Source organism: Ascaphus truei, chromosome 7 (assembly GCF_040206685.1).
Source record: "Ascaphus truei isolate aAscTru1 chromosome 7, aAscTru1.hap1, whole genome shotgun sequence".
Classification (NCBI taxonomy): Eukaryota; Metazoa; Chordata; class Amphibia; order Anura; family Ascaphidae; genus Ascaphus; species Ascaphus truei.
Window position 1 is genome coordinate 44,436,667 of NC_134489.1, and position 26,234 is coordinate 44,462,900.

General features: G+C 52.8%; 1 protein-coding gene across 1 annotated transcript in view; it reads left to right on the forward strand.

Moving 5' to 3' along the window:
- Positions 1-26,234, forward strand: part of TRIM46 (tripartite motif containing 46) — a 45,621-nt gene that overhangs the window by 1,185 nt on the left and 18,202 nt on the right. The window contains exons 2-7 of the mRNA XM_075610036.1: positions 3,714-3,957; positions 4,930-5,273; positions 6,047-6,190; positions 6,482-6,577; positions 9,888-10,141; positions 12,881-13,002. Coding sequence (XP_075466151.1) covers positions 3,714-3,957; positions 4,930-5,273; positions 6,047-6,190; positions 6,482-6,577; positions 9,888-10,141; positions 12,881-13,002 — 1,204 coding nt within the window. The remainder of the gene's footprint in view (positions 1-3,713; positions 3,958-4,929; positions 5,274-6,046; positions 6,191-6,481; positions 6,578-9,887; positions 10,142-12,880; positions 13,003-26,234) is intronic.

Sequence of the window (26,234 nt, forward strand, 5' to 3'; positions counted from 1 at the left end):
ATCAGAAGATAAAATGCAGACTCCTGACCCTGAGCTGGCATAGGTGGGCTGCTCACTGCCCTCTAACACACATTCATACCCAAAGCACAGGCCCTCCCCACATCACAGGGGGGCAGCAGATGGCTACAGTAAGGTTTCGGGGGCTTCTTGTCTTTAACCTCTCTGGAGCCAGAGGGAATGTAACACGTGCACAATGGCTGAGACGCTTGTGGACATTATTGCGTTATGTTGCATCATTGTCTAGGTAGGGATGTGTTCCATAGTGTAATAATATAAGATAGGAGGCTGATCACGGTGACAGGAGAGTCACATCACATGTCAGCCTCCATGCTGCAGCCGCAGGCACTGCAGGGGGTGGGAGACTGTCTCTAGCTTAGAGAGCCTGTCATAACTTTAACACATTGTTCAGTGGTTAAAGGTTCAGTTTCACATTTTTTTTAAACCACATAATTGTCTCCTTTGAAAGATTCTGCCCCCCCCCCCCCGTAAAGTGACAGGTTCACTACTTAGGTTCCTGTTAAAATGAATGTTTCCCAGTTCTCTGGGTCTTCTTCCTCTGTGTTTACCTGTCTGATTAATGACGGCTATCAGAAGGGAGCAGAACGCCAGGGCACTCACCCGTTCCTTGTATCTGGTCTGTAACCTCATCGGACGGATTCATACACCCCGGGAACGGTCCTCCGCCGCACATATGAGTAGCACCGTGGCTAATACTATACACGATACATAAAGCGTGGCCCCCTGCAGACGCACTTACCTGAACGCCCTCCTACTGTCTCTGTACGTTTTTCCCACCAATTAGATTGTAAGCTCCCCGGAGCAGGGACTCCTCTTCCGAAATGTTACTTTTTATGTCTGAAGAATTTATTCCCATGATCTGTTATTTATATTATCTGTTATTTATATTATCTGTTATTTATATGATTGTCACGTGTATTAATACTGTGAAGCGCTATGTACATTAATGGCGCTATATAAATAAAGACATACATACATACATGTGACAAAAAGACGGCGGCAGAACGTTTCGTGAATAGAGCCCGTCGTTGTGTGCATTGCATTCTCCATCTGACAAAGGGGCTTTGTCCCGAAACGTTGCGTCTCCATCATTGTCACCTTTAGTAAAGAAAATGTAACATTAATGTGCAAGTCCATAGTGTACCGGGACCAGCTATCCGCGGTGACTAGTGACGGACTCATCATTATTATAGCTGTATAATACGGCAGGAAGAAGCTAATAGGGATCCATATTACAAATGGATAAGAAGCATAGTGACAAGCTGAGGGCTCATTTGCATGTCATTTCCCAGAATCCCTGGCGGCAGTGGAAGCACTGTATGCTAGGAGATAATGGGGAAGGGCAGGGTCACAGACCTGTCTGATACACGTGAATGTGCTCACAAGGGATAATTATTTGTATAATAATTATACAGCAAATAAAAAAAATAACGAAACAAAGAAACAATTTCGCCTCAAGCTTTGAGGACGGACAAAGTCTCGTCAGCAAAAGACATTACATAAATATTGTAGAAAAACAAATACAAATACAAAAAACAAATAGAAATACAAAAAATGAACATAGCTGTTGCTTCACATGGAACTGTTACAAGTCGAGTTATTTTTATTTTGGAAATGTTGGAAACGACACACATTATAATATGATTTGCATCACACGCAGCCCTACAAACCCGAGACTGGATTAGGCGTCACGCAGAAAATACTACACATACTAAATACAATTACTGGGTGTCTACTGTACCATTTAGAGTTCAAGGCTTTGAGACCCAGTGGTGAAGCTCAGCGTGTGCTCACAGACGGAGGCATTAAAAGTACATCGAGAACCAAACACTGAGCAAAATCAGGAACACCCAGATACATTGTAACCCCACATATAGGAGCACAACAACCCGGCTTAAGACAGTTCTTTTCAACCTTGTTTTGGTTAAGTAACCCTATAAATATATTGTGAAATTCTTCAGAACCCCAACCCTCTCTAATAGTACGTCTGAGATCAGATGCATTGTAAGGAACCCCAACACTCTCTAATAGCGCGTCTGAGTCCAGATGCATTGTAAGGAACCCCAACCCTCTCTAATAGCGCTTCTGTGATCAGATGCATTGTAAATTCTTCTCTATTTAGTACCATTTTCAAATGACCTGAAAATTGTGAGGAGCCCTTTAGGGATGCCTGGGGATCCCCCTTTTGAAAAACACTGGCTCAAGGTGTCTAAAGCAGTTGTGGTGGGCACCTGATACAATGTATCTGTGATTAGGACCCTCACGTTGATAGCAGGGGCACATATGCTGGGAACAAGAGATAAGAAGGAATAAGGAATGAGAGAGGGAGGGACAAGAAGACAGAGGGGGGAATTGGAAAGAAGGGAGGGAGACAGGGAGCAAGAGAGGAAGGAGGATGGTGATGAGAGAGAAGGATAAAATGGGTGAAAGGAAAAGACAGAAAGAGAAAGTTAGCAATCAGAGAGAGCTAAACAAAACACAGGAGAGAGACACACAGAGATGGAGGTTGGAGGCAGAGATGAAGGTTGGAGGCAGAGACACAGAGATCGAGGATGGAGGCAGAGAGACACATACTGGAGGTTGGAGGCAGTGAGACACAGATATGGAGGTTGGAGGTAAAGAGAAACAGAGATGGAGGTTGGAGGCAGAGAGACAGAGATGGAAAGTGGAGGCAGAGACACAGACATGGAGGTTGGAGGCAGAGAGACAGAGATGGAGGCAGAGAGACACAGAGATGGAGGTTGGAGGCAGAGAGACACAGAGATGGAGGTTGGAGGCAGAGAGACAGAGATGGAAGTTGGAGGCAGAGAGACACAGAGATGGAGGTTGGAGGCAGAGACCCAGAGATGGAGGTTGGAGGCAGGGAGACAGATGGAGGTTGGTGGCAGAGAGACACAGAGATGGATGTTGGAGGCAGAAAGAGAGATATGGTGGTTGGAGGCAGAGAGACAGATATGGAGGTTAGAGGCAGAGATGGAGGTTGGAGGCAGAGAGACACAGAGATGGAGGTTGGAGACACAGAGATTGAGGTTTGAGGCAGAGAGATGGAGGTTGGAGGCAGGGAGACACAGAGATGGAGGCAGGGAGACACAGAGATGGAGGTTGGAGGCAGGGAGACACAGAGATGGAGGTTGGAGGCAGAGAAAAAGATGGAGGTTGGAGGCAGGGAGACACAGAGATGGAGGTTGGAGGCAGGGAGACACAGAGATGGAGGTTGGAGGCAGAGAGACAGAGATGGAGGTTGGAGGCAGAGAGACACAGAGATGGAGGTTGGAGGCAGAGAGACACAGAGATGGGGGTTGGAGGCAGAGAGACAGAGATGGAGGTTGGAGGCAGAGAGACAGAGATGGAGGTTGGAGGCAGAGAGACACAGAGATGGAGGTTGGAGGCAGAGACACAGAGATGGAGGTTGGAGGCAGAGACACAGAGATGGAGGTTGGAGGCAGAGAGACACAGAGATGGAGGTAGGAGGCAGAGAGACACAGAGATGGAGGTTGGAGGCAGAGAGACACAGAGATGGAGGTTGGAGGCAGGGAGACAGAGATGGAGGTTGGAGGCAGAGATGGAGGTTGGAGGCAGAGAGACAGAGATGGAGGTTGGAGGCAGAGATGGAGGTTGGAGGCAGGGAGACAGAGATGGAGGTTGGATGTAGACAGGATAGTGCTTCCTTTCTCACTTGCTTTTCTCATCCTCAGACGAGCATGAAGAACATGGAGCGTGAGCTCTTGTGCCCAGTGTGTAAGGAGATGTACAAACACCCCGTTATCCTGCCCTGCAAGCACAATGTGTGCCAGTTGTGTGCCAGTGAAATCTTGCTACAGAGAGGGTATGTCTGTGACCCCAACTCTGAGCCCAGCTCCCCCGTGACCTCTCCGTCTACTCGCAGCCCCCGCATGGGAAGGAGAGTGGTCCCCAAACAGGAACGGCTCATAAAATCAGGTCTGTACAAACAGCGCTTGCTGCGCTCCTTGCTGACTGCACTGCGCGCCCAGCTGCGTGCCCTGCGTTCCTTGCTGCGTGCCCTGCGCTCCTTGCTGTGCGCCCAGCTGCCTGCACTGCGCTCCTTGCTGTGAGCCCTGCGCTCCTTGCTGCCTGCACTGCGCTCCTTGCTGCGCGCCCAGCTGCGTGCCCTGCGCTCCTTGCTGCACACACTGCGCGTCCAGCTGCGTGCCCTGCGCTCCTTGCTGTGCGCCCAGCTGCGTGCCCTGTGCTCCTTGCTGCCTGCACTGTGCTCCTTGCTGTGAGCCCTGCGCTCCTTGCTGCCTGCACTGCGCTCCTTGCTGTGCGCCCTGCGCTCCTTGCTGCCTGCACTGCGCTCCTTGCTGTGAGTCCTGCGCTCCTTGCTGCCTGCACTGCGCTCCTTGCTGCGTGCCCTGCGCTCCTTGCTGCCTGCATTGCGCTCCTTGCTGTGCGCCCTGCGCTCCTTGCTGCACGCCCTGCGCTCCTTGCTGCGCGCCCTGCGCTCCTTGCTGCGCGCCCTGCGCACCCTGCACTCCTTGCTGCGCACCCTGCGTTCCTTGCTGTGCACCCTGCTGCGCGCCCTGCGTTCCTTGCTGTGCACCCTGCCTTGTTACTGCGCTGGCATTTTCTGCATCGGACACAGTAGGAATTGCACGGCATCGGTATCCCACAGCAGCGTCATCCCCTGGACCAAAACAAACACATGACATTTTAAACCCGGTGCCACTGCTTGGGCCACGTGGAGTATTTTCCACCAACATGTCCCAAAGATGAACTCAGACACGTGGAACAATGTGGTTGGATGGCAGGCAGAGATGCTGACATTCATTTCACCTGCTTCACACCCCAACCTAACCCCTGCAATATCCCGGCTGACACCCACACCAGCCAAGCACCAAAGCTGACACTGCGACCCAGTGATCCGTCTGACCCATCACCCTTCTCCTGCAGGGTTCGGCACATACCCGGGCAGGAAGCGTGGTACTGTCCACACGCAGACAGTCATCTTCCCGTGTCCCTCCTGCCAGCATGATGTGGATCTCGGGGAGCGGGGTCTGGGGAACCTCTTTCGGAACCTGACACTGGAGCGAGTGGTGGAGCGGTACCGGCAGACAGTGAACATCAGCACAGCGATCATGTGCCAGTTCTGTAAGCCACCCCAGCAGGAAGCCAGCAAGGGCTGCACAGAATGCCGGGCAAGCTTCTGCAATGAGTGCTTCAAACTGTACCACCCCTGGGGCACCCAGAAAGCACAGCACGAGCCCACCCCACCCACACTCACCTTCAGACCCAAGGTGAGCTGTGCACAGGGAGAGGAAGCAGAGAGGGACACGAGAGGAGGGGGAAGGGAGAAGGGAAAGATTGAGATGGGGGGGGAGAGAGCAATGGAAGAAGTTAGAGGGGGGTGAGGAGAGAGAGTGATGGAAGAGGATACGGGGAGGGAGGAGAGGGAGAGAGGATGGAAGAGGTTGCAGAGGGAGGGGGGGAAAGAGAGCGATGAAAGAGGTTGCAGGGGGGGGGGGGGAGGAGAGAGAATGATGGAAGAGGTTGCAGGGGGGGAGAAGAGAGAGCAATGGAAGAGGTTGTAGAGAGGGGGGGAGGAGAGAGAGTGATGGAAGAGGTTGCAGGGGGGGAGAAGGGAGAGCAATGGAAGAGGTTGCAGGGGGGGGGAGGAGAGAGAGCGATGGAAGAGTTTGCAGAGGGGGGGAGGAAAGAGAGCGATGAAAGAGGTTGCAGAGGGGGGGGGAGAGAGAGCGATGAAAGAGGTTGCAGGGGGGGGGGGGGAGGAGAGGTTGCAGGGGGGGGAGGAGAGGTTGCAGAGGGGGGGGAGGAGAGGTTGCAGAGGGGGGGGAGGAGAGTTTGCAGGGGGGGGGAGGAGAGGTTGCAGAGGGGGGAGGAGAGGTTGCATGGAGGGGGAGGAGAGGTTGCAGGGGGGGAGGAGAGGTTGCAGAGGGGGGGGAGGAGAGGTTGCAGGGGGGGGGAGGAGAGGTTGCAGAGGGGAATAGGTTTGTGTGACATTCTTTTGAGATGTGACTTGTTTTCTCGCACGGACGCTGTGCCCCTGCAGGGCCTGACGTGTCCGGACCACAAGGAGGAGGTGTCGTTCTACTGCAGGACATGTCAGCGTCTGGTGTGTCCGATCTGCAGAGTGCGCAGAACACACAGCGGCCACAAGATCACCCCCGTCCTCAGCGCGTACCAAGCACTGCGGGTATGTACGGGACATTGGGGCGGGCGGCAGCATGAAGAGGGGAACACGCAGGATCACTTACTGGGATCGCTCTGATACAAAACAGCACCAGAATTCTATATATTTCCTAGGTAAACCTCTGCTGTTTTTGCACCAGACACGAGCAGATTGCATCTGCAGTCACTACTGCTCATTAATGTTGTGGTATTAACTGTTTGTGGACTGGCACCCCGAGTGCCGGGACTGCGGCCTGCTTAGTGATTGGTCGGCTCTGCGTTAGGCTTGATGTGACCTCTTCCTTTCCTTGTACAGGAGAAGCTGAATAAGAGCATCGCGTATATCTTGGGGAGTCAGCATCCTGTGCAGAGCCAGACCAGCGAGCTGGAGGAGACCATGAGACAAACCCAAGTGAGAGGCACCGCTACCTAATCCAGGGTGACCTTTCCCCACACACACACTATACACAGGGCTGACCCTACCCCACACACCCACTACATACACACTATACACAGGACTGACCCTACCCCACACACCCACTACAGCCCCACACACACTATACACAGGGCTGACCCTGCCCTACACACCCACTACAGCCCCCCCCACACACACTATACACAGGACTGACCCTACCCCACACACCCACTACAGCCCCACACACACTATACACAGGGCTGACCCTGCCCTACACACCCACTACAGCCCCCCCCACACACACTATACACAAGACTGACCCTGCCCCCACACACCCACTACATCCCCACACACACATTATACACAGGGCTGACCCTACCCCAGACACCCATTACATCCCCACACACTATACACAGGACTGAGCCTACCCCCCACACCAACTACATCCACACACACTATACACAGGACTGACCCTACCCCACACACCAACTACATCCCCATACACACTATACACAGGACTGACCCTACCCCCCACACCCACTACATCCCCATACACACTATACACAGGACTGACCCTACCCCCACACCCACTACATCCCCATACACACTATACACAGGACTGACCCTACCCCCCACACCCACTAAATCCCCATACACAGGACTGACCCTACCCCACACACCCACTACATCCCCATACACACTATACACAGGACTGACCCTACCCCCCACACCCACTAAATCCCCATACACACTATACACAGGACTGACCCTACCCCCACACCCACTACATCCCCATACACACTATACACAGGACTGACCCTACCCCCCACACCCACTAAATCCCCATACACAGGACTGACCCTACCCCACACACCAACTACATCCCCATACACACTATACACAGGACTGACCCTACCCCACACACCCATTACATCCCCATACACACTATACACAGGACTGACCCTGCCCTACACACCAACTACATCCCCATACACACTATACACAGGACTGACCCTACCCTCCACCCCGACTACATCCCCATACACACTATGCACAGGACTGACCATACCCCACACACCCACTACAGCCCCACACACACTATACCCAGGACTGACCCTACCCCACACACCCACTACAGCCCCACACACTATACCCAGGACTGACCCTACCCCCCACACCCACTGCATCCCCATACACACTATACGCAGGACAGACTCTACCACCCCCCCCCCCCCCCCAAACACACACACAGTGAGACAGACACACAAAGGCACAGCGGGGGACACACACACAGTGAGACAGTCACACATACAGGCACAGTGAGACACAGGCACACACACACACACACAGTGAGAAACATACACCTACACACAGTGAGACACAGACACACACACACAGGCACAGCGAGACACAGACACACACACACACACACAGGCACAAACACACAGGCACAGCGAGACACAGACACAAACACAGTGAAACACAGGCACAGCGAGACACAGACACACACACAGGCACAGCGAGACACAGACACAGGCACAGCGAGACACACACAGGCACAGCGAGACACAGACTCAAACACAAACAGTGAGACACAGACACACACACAGGCACAGTGAAACACAGATAGATACACACAGTACACACAGACACAGTAAGACACACACAGGCACAGTTACACAGACACACTGATGTTGGGTAATTGTGTCTCCTTGCTTATATGAGTTAGGCCGAGTCCATGCTGCCTGCTGGCTCGCTGAGGCGCAGGGAAAGCGGGTGCTTTCCCTGGCCTTGCGGTTGCTTACCTCACGCGCGGTCAGCGGGCCTTCAGGGGGCAGGCCGGGGGCGTGCGCGTCACTGGCCGGGGGCGGGCCAGTGACATCACGGAGCTGGTTCGCCCTCATTGGGCGAACCGCTCACGTGACCGGCCTGTCTCGCTGGCAAGCGGGGGAATTTTAAATTCCCCTAAGGGCTGGGACCCGCTGCGCCCGGCGGCGCGGGCGGCTGCACGGGCTTTCCCCACCAGCAGGAGAATCCTCCCGAGCCTGTCCCGGTCCCCCCTGGCTGCACAGCTCACTACACACTGTGACGCGTCGGTCGCCAGGGGATACAAGAGAATTGTAATCCCTAGCTTCGACGCGTCACGTGGTGTGGCTGTGAGCCAATGAGGAGGGGAGGCTTCGGGGGGAGGAGAGGCTTCGGGGAGCGGGGAGGAGTGTGGAGGGAAAGCAGCGTGAGTGCCTGTCTGTGTGTGTGTGTATGAGTGCCTGCGTGTGTTGCTTGTGATTACTTCCATCAGCAGCTCCAGCCCGAGCCCGTGGAGGGAGGGGGGGGGGAGAGCAGCGGGTCCCTCCGCTCAAGCCACGCCCCCTCTCGCTCAAGCCTCCCACTCCCGCCCCCCTCCCGCTCCCTACAGAAGGCATATCGCGGTCTGTGTATGTCAGCGCCCCGCCTGTCTGCCGTGCGGGAGCGCTGACGGAGGGAGCGGGGCCTTAGTCTAAGGCCTCGGCTATGTTAACTGCTTGCTGGCGGAAGCGCGCTGAGGCGCGCTCCCGCTCAGCACTGAGCCCCTACAGCCGCAATTAGAGCGGCTTTAGTAGGGGCTCACCTGCGCTTCCGGAAGCGCAGGTCTTGGGGGAATTTAAAATTCCCCCGCTTGCCGGCGAGACAGGCCGGTCACGTGAGCGGTTCGCCCAATGAGGGCGAACCAGCTTCGTGATGTCACTGGCCCGCCCCCGGCCAGTGATGCGTCCGCCACTGTCCTGCCCCCTGAAGGCCCGCTGATGGCGCGTGCGGTAAGCAACCGCAAGGCCAGGGAAAGCACCCGCTTTCCCTGCGCCTCAGCGCGCCAGCAGGCAGCATGGACTCGGCCTAAGACCTGCGCTTCCGCAAGCGCGCGGAAGCGCAGGTGAGCCCCTACTAAAGCCGCTCTAATTGCGGCTGTAGGGGCTCAGTGCTGAGCGGGAGCGCGCGTTAGCACGCTTCCGCCAGCAAGCAGTTAACATGGCCGAGGCCTAAGGCTGAGGCTATACTAGGCACGCGTGAGGGAGCACGAGGCGTTATGCGCACCTGCCGCAGAGGCGATTTGTGGCTTAGTGGCGTGACGGAGGTGTGGCCGTGATACCACGTAGCTGCTTCGCCCTCATTGGCTGAACCGCTCACGTGACCTGGCCGTCTGCTCTGGGATCGCCATGCTTCTCATTGCACGCTCTATGGCCTCATGGAGGCACGGGCTTCTGATCGCGCCACACGCACAGTCGCACTAAGTATGGCCGCGGCCTAATAAGGGTCTTTCCTCGCCCTGCAGCTGAGCGCAGCGAAGGCGCAGGAGGAGGTGCTGCAGCAGATTGGGGCTCTGCGCACCACGCTGGAGGAGAAGCAGACTTCGCTGACGCGGGATATCGCAGAGCAGCAACGGGAGCGGCTCTACGTCTTGGAGGTCCAGGTGTTAGAGCGCCAGGCGCTGCTGGAGAGCTCGGGGCTTGTGTGCTACGCTCAGGAGGTGATGAAGGAGACGGACCAACCCTGCTTCGTGCTGGCGGCCAAGCAACTGCACGAGCGGTAAGCATCAGGACCCCGGCACAGGGGGCAGGCAGGGGGTAAGGGGTCAGTCCTTCCCAGGACCCCGGCACAGGGGGCAGGCAGGGGGTAAGGGGTCAGTCCTTCCCAGGACCCCGGCACAGGGGGCAGGCAGGGGGTAAGGGGTCAGTCCTTCCCAGGACCCCGGCACAGGGGGCAGGCAGGGGGTAAGGGGTCAGTCCTTCCCAGGACCCCGGCACAGGGGGCAGGCAGGGGGTAAGGGGTCAGTCCTTCCCAGGACCCCGGCACAGGGGGAAGGCGGGGGGTAAGGGGTCAGTCCTTCCCAGGACCCCGGCACAGGGGGAAGGCAGGGGGTAAGGGGTCAGTCCTTCCCAGGACCCCGGCACAGGGGGAAGGCGGGGGGTAAGGGGTCAGTCCTTCCCAGGACCCCGGCACAGGGGTAAGGCAGGGGGTAAGGGGTCAGTCCTTCTTAGGACCCCGGCACAGGGGGAAGGCGGGGTAAGGGGTCAGTCCTTCCCAGGACCCCGGCACAGGGGAGAAGGCAGGGGGTAAGGGGTCAGTCCTTCCTAGGACCCCGGCACAGGGGTAAGTGGTCAGTCTTTCCTAGGACCCCGGCACAGGGGTAAGGGGTAAGTCCTTCCTAGGACCCCGGCACAGGGGTAAGTGGTCAGTCTTTCCTAGGACCCAGGCACAGGGGTAAGAGGTCAGTCCTTACTAGGACAGCTGCATTCATTGGTTCTCAGGGTGGGATAAGGGCAAATTCAACTTGTAATTATTTCCAGATCTTTGCAGTTAGTATGGTTGGATTTTCCTTAGGAAAGCTTTTTACATTCTTTACAAAAGGATGTTTCTGGCTATGCGGGACGGCGTGGCTAAAACGCCTGCTTTATTTATTACGTCTCCATACTGCAAAACTCGTACAAAGGGCGGCAGCGGGTTTAATCCGGGAGACCGCTCCAGATCTCCCAGTACCGCTCCAGCTTCTCCCAGTACCGCTCCAGCTTCTCCCAGTACCGCTCCAGCTTCTCTCAGTACCGCTCCAGCTTCTCCCAGTACCGCTCCAGCTTCTCCCAGTACCGCTCCAGCTTCTCCCAGTACCGCTCCAGCTTCTCCCAGTACCTCTCCAGCTCCTCTCAGTACCCTGGTACCTCAGTACCGCTCTCAGTACCGCTCCAGCTTCTCCCAGTACTGCTCCAGCTTCTCCCAGTACCGCTCTCAGTACCGCTCCAGATTCTCCTAGTACCGCTCCAGCTTCTCCCAGTACCACTCCAGCTTCTCTCAGTACCGCTTCTGCTTCTCTCAGTACCGCTTCTGCTTCTCTCAGTACCTCTCCAGCTTCTCTCAGTACCCTGGTACCTCAGTACCGCTCCAGCTTCTCCCAGTACCGCTCCAGCTTCTCCCAGTACTGCTCCAGCTTCTCCCAGTACCGCTCCAGCTTCTCTCAGTTCTGCTCCAGCTTCTCTCATCACCGCTCCAGCTTCTCCCAGTACCGCTCTCAGTACCGCTCCAGCTTCTCCCAGTACCGCTCCAGCTTCTCCCAGTACCGCTCCCGTTTTGCCCTGTACCGCTCCAGCTTCTCCCAGTACCGCTCCAGCTTCTCCCAGTACCGCTCCAGCTTCGCTCATCACCGCTCCAGCTTCTCCCAGTACCGCTCCAGCTTCTCCCAGTACCGCTCCAGCTTCTCCCAGTACCGCTCCAGCTTCTCCCAGTACCGCTTCTGCTTCTCCCAGTACCGCTGTGTAGTTAGACTCCTATGAGGGAGTAGGTGTTTCTTTTATATCTTTTGCCTTAAAGGGACGGTGGGCCTGTTATTGTATAATTGAACCCCTTAAATAAACCCTGTGCAAAGAAATACCATGTTTCCTGCCTTAATCTGGGACTAAAAGATACTGCAACGTGATGTGGGCATCACTGTATATATATATATATGTATATATATATAGCAGCCACAGTATACTCAGAGCTTTACAAAGACAATACACGGAACAATAATACAATAAGCATTACAAAATCAGACAATAGGAAAGGAAATCACTGCCCCAGAGAGCTCACACTCTAAGCATTATGTTGGGAGATAGATGGCAGTGACTGCCTTGATGGTGGGTAAGTGCAGTAGATGACAGTGGCTGGCCTTGATGGTGGGTAAGTGCAGTAGATGACAGTGGCTGACCTTGATGGTGGGTAGGTGCAGTAGATGACAGTGACTGGCCTTTATGGTGGGTAGGTGCAGTAGATGAGTGACTGGCCTTGATGGTGGGTAAGTGCAGTAGATGACAGTGACTGGCCTTGATGGTGGGTAAGTGCAGTATATGGCAGTGCTTGGCAGGAGGGATTGTGGGACAGTAGCCGTGAGTCCCCACTATTGGGATGCTTCATTTAATAGGTGGGTTTTTAGGTTTGTCTTGGAGGTGGGGAGAGAGGGGGTTTAGCGTATAGTGAGTGTGAGGGAGTTACACAGGTATGGGGCAGTGAGGGGGAAGGGTTTAAAGCGAGAGAGAGAGCCCTAGAGGTGAAAGGGATGGGAAGGAGACCGTTATGGGCAAAGCGCAGGAGACGAGCAGAGGCACAGCGAGATCAGAGCTGATATGTAGGGAGGAGCAGATGAAGGGAGAGCCTTGAAGGTTAGGGGGAGAACTTAGTATGTGATGGGAAGCCAGGAGAGGGATATAAGGAAGAGATTAGTGGATATTGTTTTGGGAGAAAGAGCAGAGAAAGCTGGGATTGGGACGTTTATACTCTCACGTCTGTGACCCTCCTCAGGATGCTGAGAGCGATCGAATCCGTGCAGAGTTTCCAGTCAGCGGCATGCGTCCCCCTCCCACCCTTCAAACTGGACGTCAGTCGTGAGATGAAGATACTAACGGACCTGACGTTCGTCAGAGGTAATTTCGTGGTCCAGGGGAAGAGGGACGGTCACATGGAATCCTGCGGGGGAAGAGGGACGGTCACATGGGATCCTGCGGGGGAAGAGGGACGGTCACATGGGATCCTGCGGGGAAAGAGGGGCGGCATTTTGGATCCTGCAGGGGATGACGGGCTGTCACATGGGATCCTGTGCAGGAAGAGGGACGGTCACATGGGATCCTGCGGGGGAAGAGGGACGGTCACATGGGATCCTGCGAGGGAAGAGGGGCGGTCACATAGGATCCTGCAGGGGAAGAAGTATGGTCACATGAGATCCTGGGGGCAAGTGGGATGGTCACATGGGATCCTCGGGGGCAAGAGGGAAAGTCACATGGGATCCTGCAGGGGATGAGAGACAGTTACATGGGATCCTGCGGGAGAAGAGGGATGGTCACATGGGATCCTGCGGGGGGAGAGGGACAGTCACACGGGATCCTGTGGGGCAAGAGGGACGGCCACACGGGATCCTGTGGGGCAAGAGGGATGGTTACATGGGATCTCTGTAATTCCTGGGATTGATTGCAGGGTTTCTGTGTAACGTTGCTGTGTGCAAGTTAGGATACAAACTCGCAGGCAGAGCTAGGGAGTGATACGCTGACCTTGGCCTGGGAATGCACGGGTAGTGATGTCCGGTTCTATGGTCAAGGCAGTTGGCAGTTGTTGCACGGTACAAGCAACCACACGCGGGTTTTCTTGATAAGGCTTATTTATTGAGCCTTAAAATTTACAGCACACAAAAACAAAACAGCTTCTTGTCAGCACACAAAAACAAAACAGCTTCTTGTCAGCATACAAAAACAAAATAGCTTCTCTTCAGCATAGAAAAACAAGACAGCTTCTTCAAACATGTACTTTTAAAACAGACCTTGTAGCAGTAGTTTACTTCAGTATTTCACTCCTGTCTCCTGACCAGGTAGCCTCTATGTGTGTACAGCCTGGTGGGGTTTAAAACACCTTGATGAGGCAGCTGGGCTCAGACTAATTAACTCAGCTGAAAGTTAACCTCCTCACTGCTGCACTGCAGACCTACACATAGGTCTGCCAGGCATATGGCTGGTGACAATGTAACAATTTTATAGATAAGTTGGACACAAGAAAAAAACAGATGGGTATTACCCCCTCTGTAAATAACTGTGTCAACCAGCGCTCTTACTTACAGAAAATATATATATACATATGCATTCAGAAAAAAGAGGATTACACGGTGAAACAGAGAGAAAACAATTAATAAAAGTTTTAAGAAAAATACTTAATATTTAGATGAGTTTCACAACACGTGTTCCCAAATATAGAGTCCAATATTAGATGAAAAATGAGTATGCAGCTTCTTTACATCTGGAACCAACCTCGGGACCAGTGGAAACTGTAGAGAGGAAACAAAAAAAGAAAAAAGAAAAAAAAAGCGCAAAGCCCATAGAGTAGTAAGGTCTGTTTATAGGCAATTAAAAAGCGGTTATAAACACTCACAGAAGAGTAGTTAATACAGGCACTTCGGTACTTAGAACGACCGCAGGAACAGAGGCGCTTTACTCGTCTGCTGGTTGGGGTTGTGTATGTCTTAGCCCTTCTCCTTCTCTCGATCGGCGATGTGTTCCCACTTCCGCGTCAGATGACTCGTGATGTCAGCGCATGTTTCGTTGATCGGGGGTTGGACTACGGGTAGCCACCAGCTCCCTCTCCAAACTCAGCGCGCAAAAAGCTCTGCAGCCCCACGTCTCCTCCGCAACTTAGTGTTAGCAGCACACAATAGCAACCATAGCAATGTCAGCCCTACGCGTTTCAAGGACAATGTCCTCTTCGTCACAAATGAAAGTGCCCCTGACGAAGAGGACATTGTCCTTGAAACGCGTAGGGCTGACATTGCTATGGTTGCTATTGTGTGCTGCTAACACTAAGTTGCGGAGGAGACGTGGGACTGCAGAGCTTTTTGCGCGCCGAGTTTGGAGAGGGAGCTGGTGGCTACCCGTAGTCCAACCCCCAATCGACGACACACGCGCTGACGTCACGAGTCATCTGACGCGGAAGTGGGAACACATCGCCGATCGAGAGAAGGAGAAGGGCTAAGACATACACAACCCCAACCAGCAGACGAGTAAAGCGCCTCTGTTCCTGCGGTCGTTCTAAGTACCGAAGTGCCTGTATTAACTACTCTTCTGTGAGTGTTTATAACCGCTTTTTAATTGCCTATAAACAGACCTTACTACTCTATGGGCTTTGCGCTTTTTTCTTTTTTTGTTTCCTCTATATGGCTGGTGACGTTTATTTACCCTGTCACATTCCTCCCCTGTTAGTGTGTGGCTGGGGCCACGCGCGGCTGAAGCCCGACCATCCACCCCTTCTCTAGAGAAGGGATCAGCATTCGCATTTTATTTTCCAGGTCTGTGCTGAATCTCAAACGAGACGGGTTGGAGGGCCATATACCACCTGGTCAACCTAGCATTAGAGTCTTTCATTGTATTGTATTGTATTGTATGTCTTTATTTATATAGCGCCATTAATGTACATAGCGCTTCACAGTAGTAATACATGGGGTAATCAAATAAATAACAGATAATATAAATAACAGATCATGGGAATAAGTGCTTTAGACATAAAAGTAACATTTCGGAAGAGGAGTCCCTGCCCCGAGGAGCTTACAGTCTAATTGGTAGGTAGAACGTACAGAGACAGTAGCAGGGAGTTCTGGTAAGTGCGTCTGCAGGGGGCCAAGCTTTATGTATCGTGTTCAGAATATCCACAGTGCTATTCATATGCTTCTTTAAGCAAGTGTGTCTTAAGGTGGGTCTTAAAGGTGGATAGAGAGGGTGCTAGTCGGGTACTGAGGGGAAGGGCATTCCAGAGGTGTGGGGCAGAAAGTGATAAAGGTTTAAGGCGGGAGAGGGCTTTAGATACAAAGGGGGTAGAAAGAAGACATCCTTGAGAAGAACGCAAGAGTCTGGATGGTGCATAACGAGAAATTAGGGATGAGATGTAAGGAGGGGCAGAAGAGTGTAAAGCTTTAAAAGTGAGGAGAAGAATGAAATGTGAGATGCGGGATTTGATCGGAAGCCAGGAGAGGGATTCCATGAGGGGAGATGCTGAGACAGATCTAGGAAAGAGTAGAGTGATTCTGGTAGCAGCGTTTAGGATAGATTGTAGGGGAGACAGGTGAGAGGCAGGAAGGCCGGACAGCAGGAGGTTACAGTAATCAAGACGGGAGAGAATGAGGGCCTGAGGCAGAGTTTTAGCAGTCGAGCAACAGAGGAAAGGGCGTATCTTTGTTATATTGCGGAGGAAAAAGCGACAAGTTTTAGAAATGTTTTGAATGTGAGGGGCGAATGTGAGAGAGGAGTCGAGTGTGACCCCTAGGCAGCGTGCTTGGGCTACTGGGTGAATGATTGTAGTTCCAACAGTAATGTGGAAGGAGGTAGTAGGGCCAGGTTTGGGAGGAAGTATGAGGAGCTCTGTTTTAGCCATGTTGAGTTTAAGGCGGCGGAGGGCCATCCAGGATGATATAGCAGAGAGACATTCAGAAACTTTGGTTTGTACAGCAGGTGTAAGGACAGGTGTTGAAAAGTATATTTGTGTGTCGTCGGCATTGAGGTGATAATTAAACCCAAAAGATGTTATTAGGTCACCTAGAGAGAGTGTGTACAGAGAGAAGAGAAGAGGTCCCAGGACAGAGCCCTGGGGTACCCCCACAGAGAGATCAATAGAGGAGGAGGAGGTGTTAGCAGAAGAGACACTGAAAGTACGATGGGAGAGGTAGGATGAGATCCAGGATAGAGCTTTGTTCCGAATACCTAGAGTATGGAGAATGTGTAGGAGAAGAGGGTGGTCCACTGTGTCAAATGCTGCAGAGAGGTCGAGTAATATGAGCAGAGTGTAATGACCTCTGTCTTTGGCAGTCTTTCATAGTACTTAACCACTTCAATGGTGCATGGTCTGTCATCAGAGTAAAATGGACTCCTGCCAGGTAATGCCTCAAAGCCTCAATTGCCCACTTTACCGTGAGGCACTCCTTCTCAATCACCGAGTAGTTTTTTTCCCTCTGGAACAATTTCCTACTCAGAAAAAGGATCGGATGTTCCACTCCCTCAAACTGTTGTGACAACACTACCCCTAGCCCTATCTCTGATGTATCGGTTTGCACTACAAAAGGCCTATTGAAGTCTGGGCTTCGAAGGACGGGACCCTATGATAGACACCTTTTTATGTCCTCAAAGGCTCTCTGACACTCCCTTGACCATACCACTTGTGTAGGGGCACACTTTTTTGTGAGGTCCGTTAATGGGGCTGCAACTTATGAGTAGTTGGGGATGAACCGCCGATAGTATCCTGCTAAACCCAGCAGAGAGCGTACTTGCGTTTTTGTTTGGGGGGTCGGAACGTCTTTCAGGGAAGCTACCTTATCGGCTAGTGGCCTTACTTTTCCACCTCCCACTGCATACCCTAAGTATTTGGTTTCCGCCTTACCTAAGGCACATTTCTTAGGGTTGGCTGTGAGCCCTGCCTCTCAGAGATTTGAGGACCGCTTTCAGCCTAGTTAGATGGGCCCACCAGTGTTTACTATAAATGACAATATCATCTAGGTAGGCTGCGGCATAAGCCCTATGAGGTCTCAGCACTTTATCCATGAGCCTCTGAAACGTGGCTGGGGCTCCATGCAGTCCAAATGGCATTGTCACAAACTGGTATAAACCCATGGGAGTGGCAAAGGCTGTTTTGCATTTGGACTTTTCCTCTAAAGGTATTTGCCAGTATCCTTTTGTTAAGTCCAGCATGGATATATATTCCGCGTTACCAAGGGCGTCAATTATCTCGTCCACCCTTGGCATCGGATATGCGTCAAACTTGAATACTGCATTGACCTTTCGGAGGTCCATACAAAATCTTACCTTCCCATCGGGTTTAGGGACCATAACTAGCGGACTACACCACTCACTGCATGATTCCTCAATCACGCCTAAGTGTAACATTTCTTGTATCTCCTTCTCTACCAGGGCCTTACGGCTTTCAGGCAACCTATAGGTACGGGAACTTTCTTTTACCCCAGGTGCTGTCTCTCTCACATGTGAAACAAAATTAGTTTGCCCTGGTAAATCAGAAAAAACATCATTGAATTGTGTAATTATTTCTAACAAGTCCCTTTTTTGTTCAGAGGACAATTGTCTACCAATTGGGACTTCCTCGTCACCACAGATGTTCCCCCGTGGGGGCTGAGGACCCAGGTCCGTTTCCTCCTCCACCGGGTGGATGAACAGAGACCGCTGCACCTTCCAGGGTTTCAGCAAGTTCACATGGTAAATTTGTTTACCCTTCCTGGACCCTGATTGAGCAATCTCGTAATCCACATCACCCGTGCGGCGGAGTACTTCGAATGGGCCCTGCCATTTGGCTAGGAGCTTGATCTCACAACTGGGTAACAATAACATCACCTGGTCTTCTGGGTGAAACACTCTCATACGAGCATTTTGATTGTAATGTCTCTCCTGACTGTCCTGGGCTGATCTAAGATTCTCCCTAGCAAAATGGCCGACCACATCTAGGCGCTTCCTAAGGTCTAGTACATATTGTAGGGTATTCTTAGAAGGGGACCGCTGTTCCTCCCAGGACTCCTTTAGGAGGTCTAGGATACACCGGGGTTGGCGGCCATACAGCAGTTCAAATGGAGAGAATCCCGTGGAGGCCTGGGGAACTTCCCGCACTGCAAACAGCAGAAAAGGGAGAAGTTCATCCCAGGCTCTCTTCTCTGAATCTACAAATTTTCTCAGCATCCCTTTTAGAGTTCGGTTAAATCTTTCCACCAATCCGTCAGTCTGTGGAAGGTAGACCGATGTCCGAACAGACTTGACCTCTAGTAATTTTAAGACATCCTGCATCAGTTTAGCCATAAAATTTGTACCTTGGTCTGTCAAGATAACATGGGAAGTCCAACCTGTGAGAACAGCTCCAACAACTTGTTGGCTACTTGCTTCACCGTTGCTGTCCTCAGGGGGAACGTCTCAGGATACCTTGCATAGTCAACTATTACAATAATAAATCTGTGTCCTTTTTGCAGAAGGTTCTAGAGGTCCTACCAAGTCTACTCCAATCCTCTCAAAGGGAACTGACACCAAGGGTAGAGGAACCAAGGGGGCTGTTTTTGTCCCTTCGGACTAGTTAGCTGTCACTCAGGACATGCCGCACATAACTTAGCAATATCACTATGCATCCCTGGCCAATAGAATCGGGACGAAATACGGTCCAAGGTTTTATCCCTACCAAGGTGACCAACCCAAGGGACAGTATGGGCTAGGGTGAATACAGATTTAACAAACGCCTTGGGAACCAATATTTGTCTGGTGACCTCCCCTGTTTGTGTCTGCCTATTCACCCTATACAGGATATCATTTGACAATTCGAAATAGGGAATACTATCACCCCCTGTGCATTCAATATCTGCTCATCCATTTTTGCCACTTTATCATATTGTCTAGCAAGGGCTGGGTCTTCCCTTTGCCTCTGGCGAAAATCAGGGAGGTATAGGTCTGGTAAATCTCCAGGGCCCATATCCCCCTCCTTCTGGCCATCCCCAGCCATCACTTGTGACTTCTGGAATCTAGTACGGTCACCTTGAGACCCAGATTTCTGCAACCAGACCTGTTTATCAGAGCGTCTCTGCTTTCGAGTCTTTGGAACCCGGTGTCTACTGGGGAAAAGGTCTGCCGAGAAGGGGAACAGTTTACCAGGGTTCTCCTGAGCCATAGAATATGGCTCCTCGTGAGAGACTGGAGCCATTAGGTCTGAAAAGAAAGGCCGGTCCCGACCGAGCACAACGGGGGCGGGGAGCCAAGGAGTGACTCCTACTTCGAGGTAGGCCTCCTGACCTTTTACCTGTAGTTGGATTTTGGCCGTCGGATACCGTTTTACATCACCGTGTATACATTCTACACTCCATGGGGAGTCAAAGGAACACACGTTAGGCGGTAACAGTTCCTGGAAAACCAAAGTTTTCCCAGAGCCTGAATCTACAAGGGCCTGGATGGTTTTACCCCCAATCTGGGAGGAAAGACGGTCCGTAAGGTCCAAAAACGGAGCACAGCTGTGATGAAAAATGGGGGCTACAAACCAGCAGAAATGGTTAAAAAACTTTATTAAATGGTAAGTGAGGGGTACAGAACTACTCTGACGCGTTTCGGGAACAAATCTCTTTGACAAAGGGATTTGTTCCCGAAACGCGTCAGAGTCGTTCTGTACCCCTCACTTACCATTTAATAAAGTTTTTTTTAACCATTTCTGCTGGTTTGTAGCCCCCATTTTTCATCACAGCTGTGCTTTGTTTTTGGACCTTACGGACCGTCTTTCCTCTTCAACTCTGGCGTGATGCACGCATCATACATGGGTGAGCTGCTACAAAAGTGAGTACTACATCTGTGTTACTCCAGGACGTTTTGTTTCAGTGAGATGGTAGACATGACCCTTATGGTATATATATAGGTCTATCACCACTTTACAGAGACGTATATACTGTCCCATTCATCAAGTTATTAAGGAGTTAAACACACACAGGTTTTATGAGTCTCACGTAGCTTTAATTAGAGCTCTATCCCCTACTTCAAGTGATCACCACATCTGAACTTCATATATGTGTCCTTCTTGCTGCTGAGCCCTGATATTTGGGACTAGTTCCCTTGTACTTTGTTCATATTACCCCCAATCTGAGCTGGAAGTAGCCAGGGCTTGGAATTTTCTCAAGTGAAGGCTGAGACGACGGTCCTGCTGAAGGATCAATCCACCTGTGGACAGTCCACATGCCGGTGGCCTTGTTCTCCGCAGGCGGAACATGGAGAGGGTTCCCTCGCAGGAGGATGCCGCGGATAGCGCTCCGCTGGACCGGATACTGGAGACCAGGCATCTGGTGGATCCTGTGGGCGACGTCCTCGGACGTTCCTTTCATTTAGCGACAAGCCAACATCAGGAAGTGGATGAGGGTCTCGGCGGTGCCTGGCGTTTGGACCTCTCCCTTGTTTGAAGGACTCCTCCTTTCGTGGCACTTGGCGGTTGCGTATGGAGGAGCCGTAGTTTCCCAGTTGGTCCGTCTCCCTCTTTGCGCGTCCGTAAGCGCCGGTAAAGCCGGATCCGTCGGGTCCAAGACACTCGCCTGGTCCTCGGCCCCAAGGAAGTTCTCACCGTGTCGAACCGCCAAAGTTAGGGTATCAACAGCATGGCGTTTTACCCAAGAGCGTGCAGAAGGGGTTATTACTTGTAGGAATTGTTCCAACACAACTTGTTCAAGAACAGTCTCCTTAGTGTGTTGCTCAGGTTGTATCCAGCGGTTACACAAGTCCAATAACCGCTGAGCTAGGACCCGGGGTCTCATCTTAGAGGTGTACTTCAGGTTCCGGAACTGCTGCCGGTAGGTCTCTGGGGTCAGACCTAAGCGATCCGGTATGGCGGCTTTTACTTGTTTGTAATCCATTGCCTGGTCTGCTGGGAGGCCCTGATATGCGGCCTGGGCTTCTCCTATAAGGAGTGGGGCCAAAGCGATTGCCCAGTGGTCTGCAGACCAGCCCTGGGCTTCGGCAAACCTTTCAAACGTCAGTAGAAAAGCCTCTGGATCCTCGTTCGGAGCCATTTTCCTCAGGAGGACTGGGGGTTTGTTCGCAAGTTCTGGACTGGCAGAACCCTGGAATTGGACCATCCGCTCATCCTGTGCTGCCTGCTGCTGGGTTAGGAGATGGGTTTGCTGCTGCAATAGTCTTTCATCTCTCTCTGCCTGTAGTTGGGCCTGCTCGCACAGAAACTCTTTAAAAAAAAAATTCCATTTTTTTCTTAATTTTTGTGTGTGTGGCCCTTCAACTGCAGGGGCCTCTCAACATCCCGGCACTTCTGACACCATATGTTGCAGGGTACATGCAACAACACGCGGGTTTTCTTGATAAGGCTTATTTATTGAGCCTTAAAATTTACAGCACACAAAAACAAAACAGCTTCTTGTCAGCATACAAAAATAAAATAGCTTCTCTTCTGCATAGAAAAACAAGACAGCTTCTTCAAACATGTACTTTTAAAACAGACCTTGTAGCAGTAGTCTTTCTTCAGTATTTCACTCCTGTCTCCTGACCAGCTAGCCTCCATGTGTGTACAGCCTGGGGGTTTTAAAACACCTTGATGAGGCAGCTGGGCTCAGACTAATTAACTCAGCTGAAAGTTAACCTCCTCACTGCTGCACTGCAGACCTAGACATAGGTCTGCCAGGCATATGGCTGGTGACGTTAATTTACCCTGTCACAGCAGTCAAGAGTGGTCAGGTCACAGTTCCGAGGTCACAAGATCAATAGCAAGGACAGGGGAAACCACAGGACATGGAACACACCCATAATAAAAATACTTTGCATGGGCACTGGTTGAGAGCAACTGCCTGCTATATAAAGCCTTGGAGCAGGTGCTGACAATTAGAGTCAGAGAGAGGCTGACTTTCTGGTTAGGTAGCCATCTTAATTGGGGTGGGAGCTTCTTGCTCCGTTAGCCATCTTGGCTGCAGAGCGAATGCTCACAGTACCCCCCCCCCCCTTTCAGGGCCGACCTCTGGGTTACCAGAACCTGGCTTGTCACAGATTAAATGCCTTCACCAGGGTAGAGGCGTGGACATCCTGAGCGTTTATCCTACTCCTCTCTTCAGGACCGTACCCCTTCCAGTCCACCAGATCTTGCAGAGAGCCTCTGGACATACGTTCATATCTGCAGCACCTCATACTCCAATTGACCATCAACGGCTACTGGGTTATGAAGTGGTGAAGAGGTAGAAAAATTATTCCCCAAGACAGGCTTCAGGAGCAATGTGTGGAAGGTCGAAAGAATCTTCAAGGAAGGAGGAGGCTCCATTTGAAAGGCAACCTCATTCACTTTTCATCTGGTCCTATAAGGACAAATAAAGTGTGGTCCAAATTTGGTCAAAGGTTGGCATAACTGAATATTCTGTGTGGACAGTCATACTTCGTCCCCAACGACATAAGGATGTGATGGCCTCCTTTGTTTGTCAAGAGATTTCTTCTGTCTCTCCATAGCCGAGTGAAGAGTAGCCTGGATCCGTTTGCAAATATCATGCAGATTCTCTCCTCTGGTGTCAGCCGCTATGACACCTAGCGCTGAGGAATGAAGGGGAAATACAGGGATGGTAATTCAATGCAGCGAAAAAGTGAGAGCAGCCCAAGGAATCGTGTGACACGGAATTGCGTGCAAACTCTACCAATGGTTCTGCTGCTCATTAACATAACGCCTCAGTACTGTTCCAGGGATTGATTGGTACTGTACGCTCAGTATCACCATTTGACTTAGGATGGTGTCACAGGAGACAGGACTATTCTACGGGATCAAGCACCAGACAGGACACTGAAGTCAAATAAAAGTATATTAATTCTGGGGAGAGCCGGCAGATCCAACACAAAATCACAAGAGAGCTACACTCACAATCCCTGGCCCATACAAGGGGAATCCGAGACCGTCCAGGTGCCCGGCATCACCGAAATGCCTTTCCCGGTGCAGCTTCCACTCTTCTGCAGGCTCAGAGTCTGTAGGTATCGCCGGAAGCAATTCGCCAAGCAGCACTTTTGAATATCCCGCGGTAAAGAGAGCACAGCCTCGCTTTCAGGTCACTCCGGCAGAACCTCAGAGAGCCCCACTTAGTTAGTCAATTAGCAACCACCAGGGTACTGAAAACAGCTGCAACTCATATGGTTCCCGTCACCATAGACAAACATGGAGAACGGGTCTGCGACCAATCACCACACTGGGTTGTGAGCCAATCACAGGATGAGGGCTCGCTCGTGTTGGCCAAATTGGGGCCGGATGCCTGACAGAGAGGCTGAGGCAAGGAGGATGGGAATTACGAACCAGCCAATGGCAACAGCGCCTACCTCCTCCTGTTCCCAAGGCCGGCTCGCTATCTCTTGATGAGATAAGCGCCTCTATGGCTGGGCAGACAATGGTCCGGCTTATCAAACCAACGGCTCCCAGCCCAGAGGACTTCCAATCCCCACCCTCTATTTTCCACCACCTCCTCATGTCGCCATCTGTATCCGGGTTACAATCATTATCCATACTTGGCCAGATAAACCACGATAGGATTAATATACAGGGCTACCCTGTATATCGATCAAGGCGATAGGGCAGTGGCTGGGTGTGACAGGGTGAAGTCAACCCCTATCAGTTATACCTGGGAGACATACGTTTGAGTGCTTCATCCAGCACTCAGAAGGTTAACTCAGCAGGAAAAGCTCGGTAATCAGGATGTAAGCTGACACCTGATAACCAGCATGGTATATAAGGATGTTGTCATCACGCACGGCGAAACGCGTAGAGCGTAACCCCCAGTGTTAGATCCAGAGGGAGAGAGGCTGCGGTGGAGTTCCGGTGGCATCTATCACACGAGTTGAAGAAACCGGAAGTGACGTATCGGCTCCAGCAGTGCAGGTCGGAGATCGGTGGATGCGGCAGCAGTGTGCAGGGATTCCGAGAACGCGACTCGGCGAACATCTATACCTAACACCCATGCTGTTAAACATCTGAAATCTCGTAAGCCTCCAATTTTATCACTGTCGGATAAATGTTTGGCATTTTATTTTTTGGCTCTGTGTCTCTGTTCTGGATTCACGTACCTCCTATTTTTGCTCCTTGCTAGTCTGTGGATGAAGATTTTTTTACCATCTAGAATTATATGCTCTCATGAGAGCTCTGCCATTTAGAGTGTATTTTATTATTACGTTATTTGCCCTATGGTAGTTTATTTATTTTTCCTATAGGTAATGATGCTCCCCTGACCTTTCCTATTTTGTGCTTTATGTGGACCTAGAAACAGTCCTTTCAGGGTTTGAGTTTTTTCTTATATCACCTATTGCAGCGTTTCCCAAACGGTGGGTCGCGACCCGGCACCGGGCCACGGCACCAAAATTGCCGGGTCGCAGCGAGGCTGGCCGCGCGGTGTCTCCCGTCCCCCCTGCTCAATTTAAAAAAAATGGCTGCGATTTCCCCCTGCGGTCCCGCGCGCTTGCGTAGGGCAAGCAGGGCCCGCTCTCTTCCTCCCCCCCGCTCCCAACGTGGGACGGAGGAGGAAGTACCAGCTCCTCTGCGGCCCGCACGTTACGTGGGACGGAGGGGGAAGTTCAAGCTACTACTGCGGCGTGCTTCCCCCCGCAGCCAGCTTCCCCCCGCAGCCAGCTTCCCCCCGCAGCCAGCTTCCCCCCGCAGCCAGCTTCCCGAGCTCACCTACCATGGCACCCGCTCCCGAGCCCACCTCCCGTCCCCCCAAGCCCACCTCCCGTCCCGGGCAGCAGGGGATATCGGGGGCAGCAGGGGAAAGCGTCCGGCGGCAAGGTAAGTCACCCCACCCAGTCACTGCCTCCCACCCAAGTGCCCCTCCCTCCCACCCACCCAAGTGCCCCTGGTCCCCGACCTCCCACCCACCCAAGTGCCCCTGGTCCCCTCCCTCCCACCCACCCAAGTGCCCCTGGTCCCCTCCCTCCCACCCACCCAAGTGCCCCTGGTCCCCTCCCTCCCACCCACCCAAGTGCCCCTGGTCCCCTCCCTCCCACCCACCCACCCAAGTGCCCCTGGTCCCCTCCCTCCCACCCACCCACCCAAGTGCCCCTGGTCCCCTCCCTCCCACCCACCCAAGTGCCCCTGGTCCCCTCCCACCCACCCAAGTGCCCCTGGTCCCCACCCACCCACCCAAGTGCCCCTGGTCCCCTCCCTCCCACCCACCCAAGTGCCCCTGGTCCCCTCCCTCCCACCCACCCAAGTGCCCCTGGTCCCCTCCCACCCACCCAAGTGCCCCTGGTCCCCTCCCACCCACCCAAGTGCCCCTGGTCCCCTCCCACCCACCCAAGTGCCCCTGGTCCCCTCCCACCCACCCAAGTGCCCCTGGTCCCCTCCCACCCACCCAAGTGCCCCTGGTCCCCTCCCACCCACCCAAGTGCCCCTGGTCCCCTCCCACCCACCCAAGTGCCCCTGGTCCCCTCCCACCCACCCAAGTGCCCCTGGTCCCCAAGTGCCCCTGGTCCCCACCCACCCACCCAAGTGCCCCTGGTCCCCACCCACCCAAGTGTCCCTGGTCCCCAAGTGCCCCTGGTCCCCACCCACCCAAGTGCCCCTGGTCCCCTCCCTAAAGTGCCCCTGGTCCCCAAAAGTGCCCCATGTCCCCTAATGCTCCTTGTCCCCTCCCTCCCACCCACCCACCCAAGTGCCCCTGGTC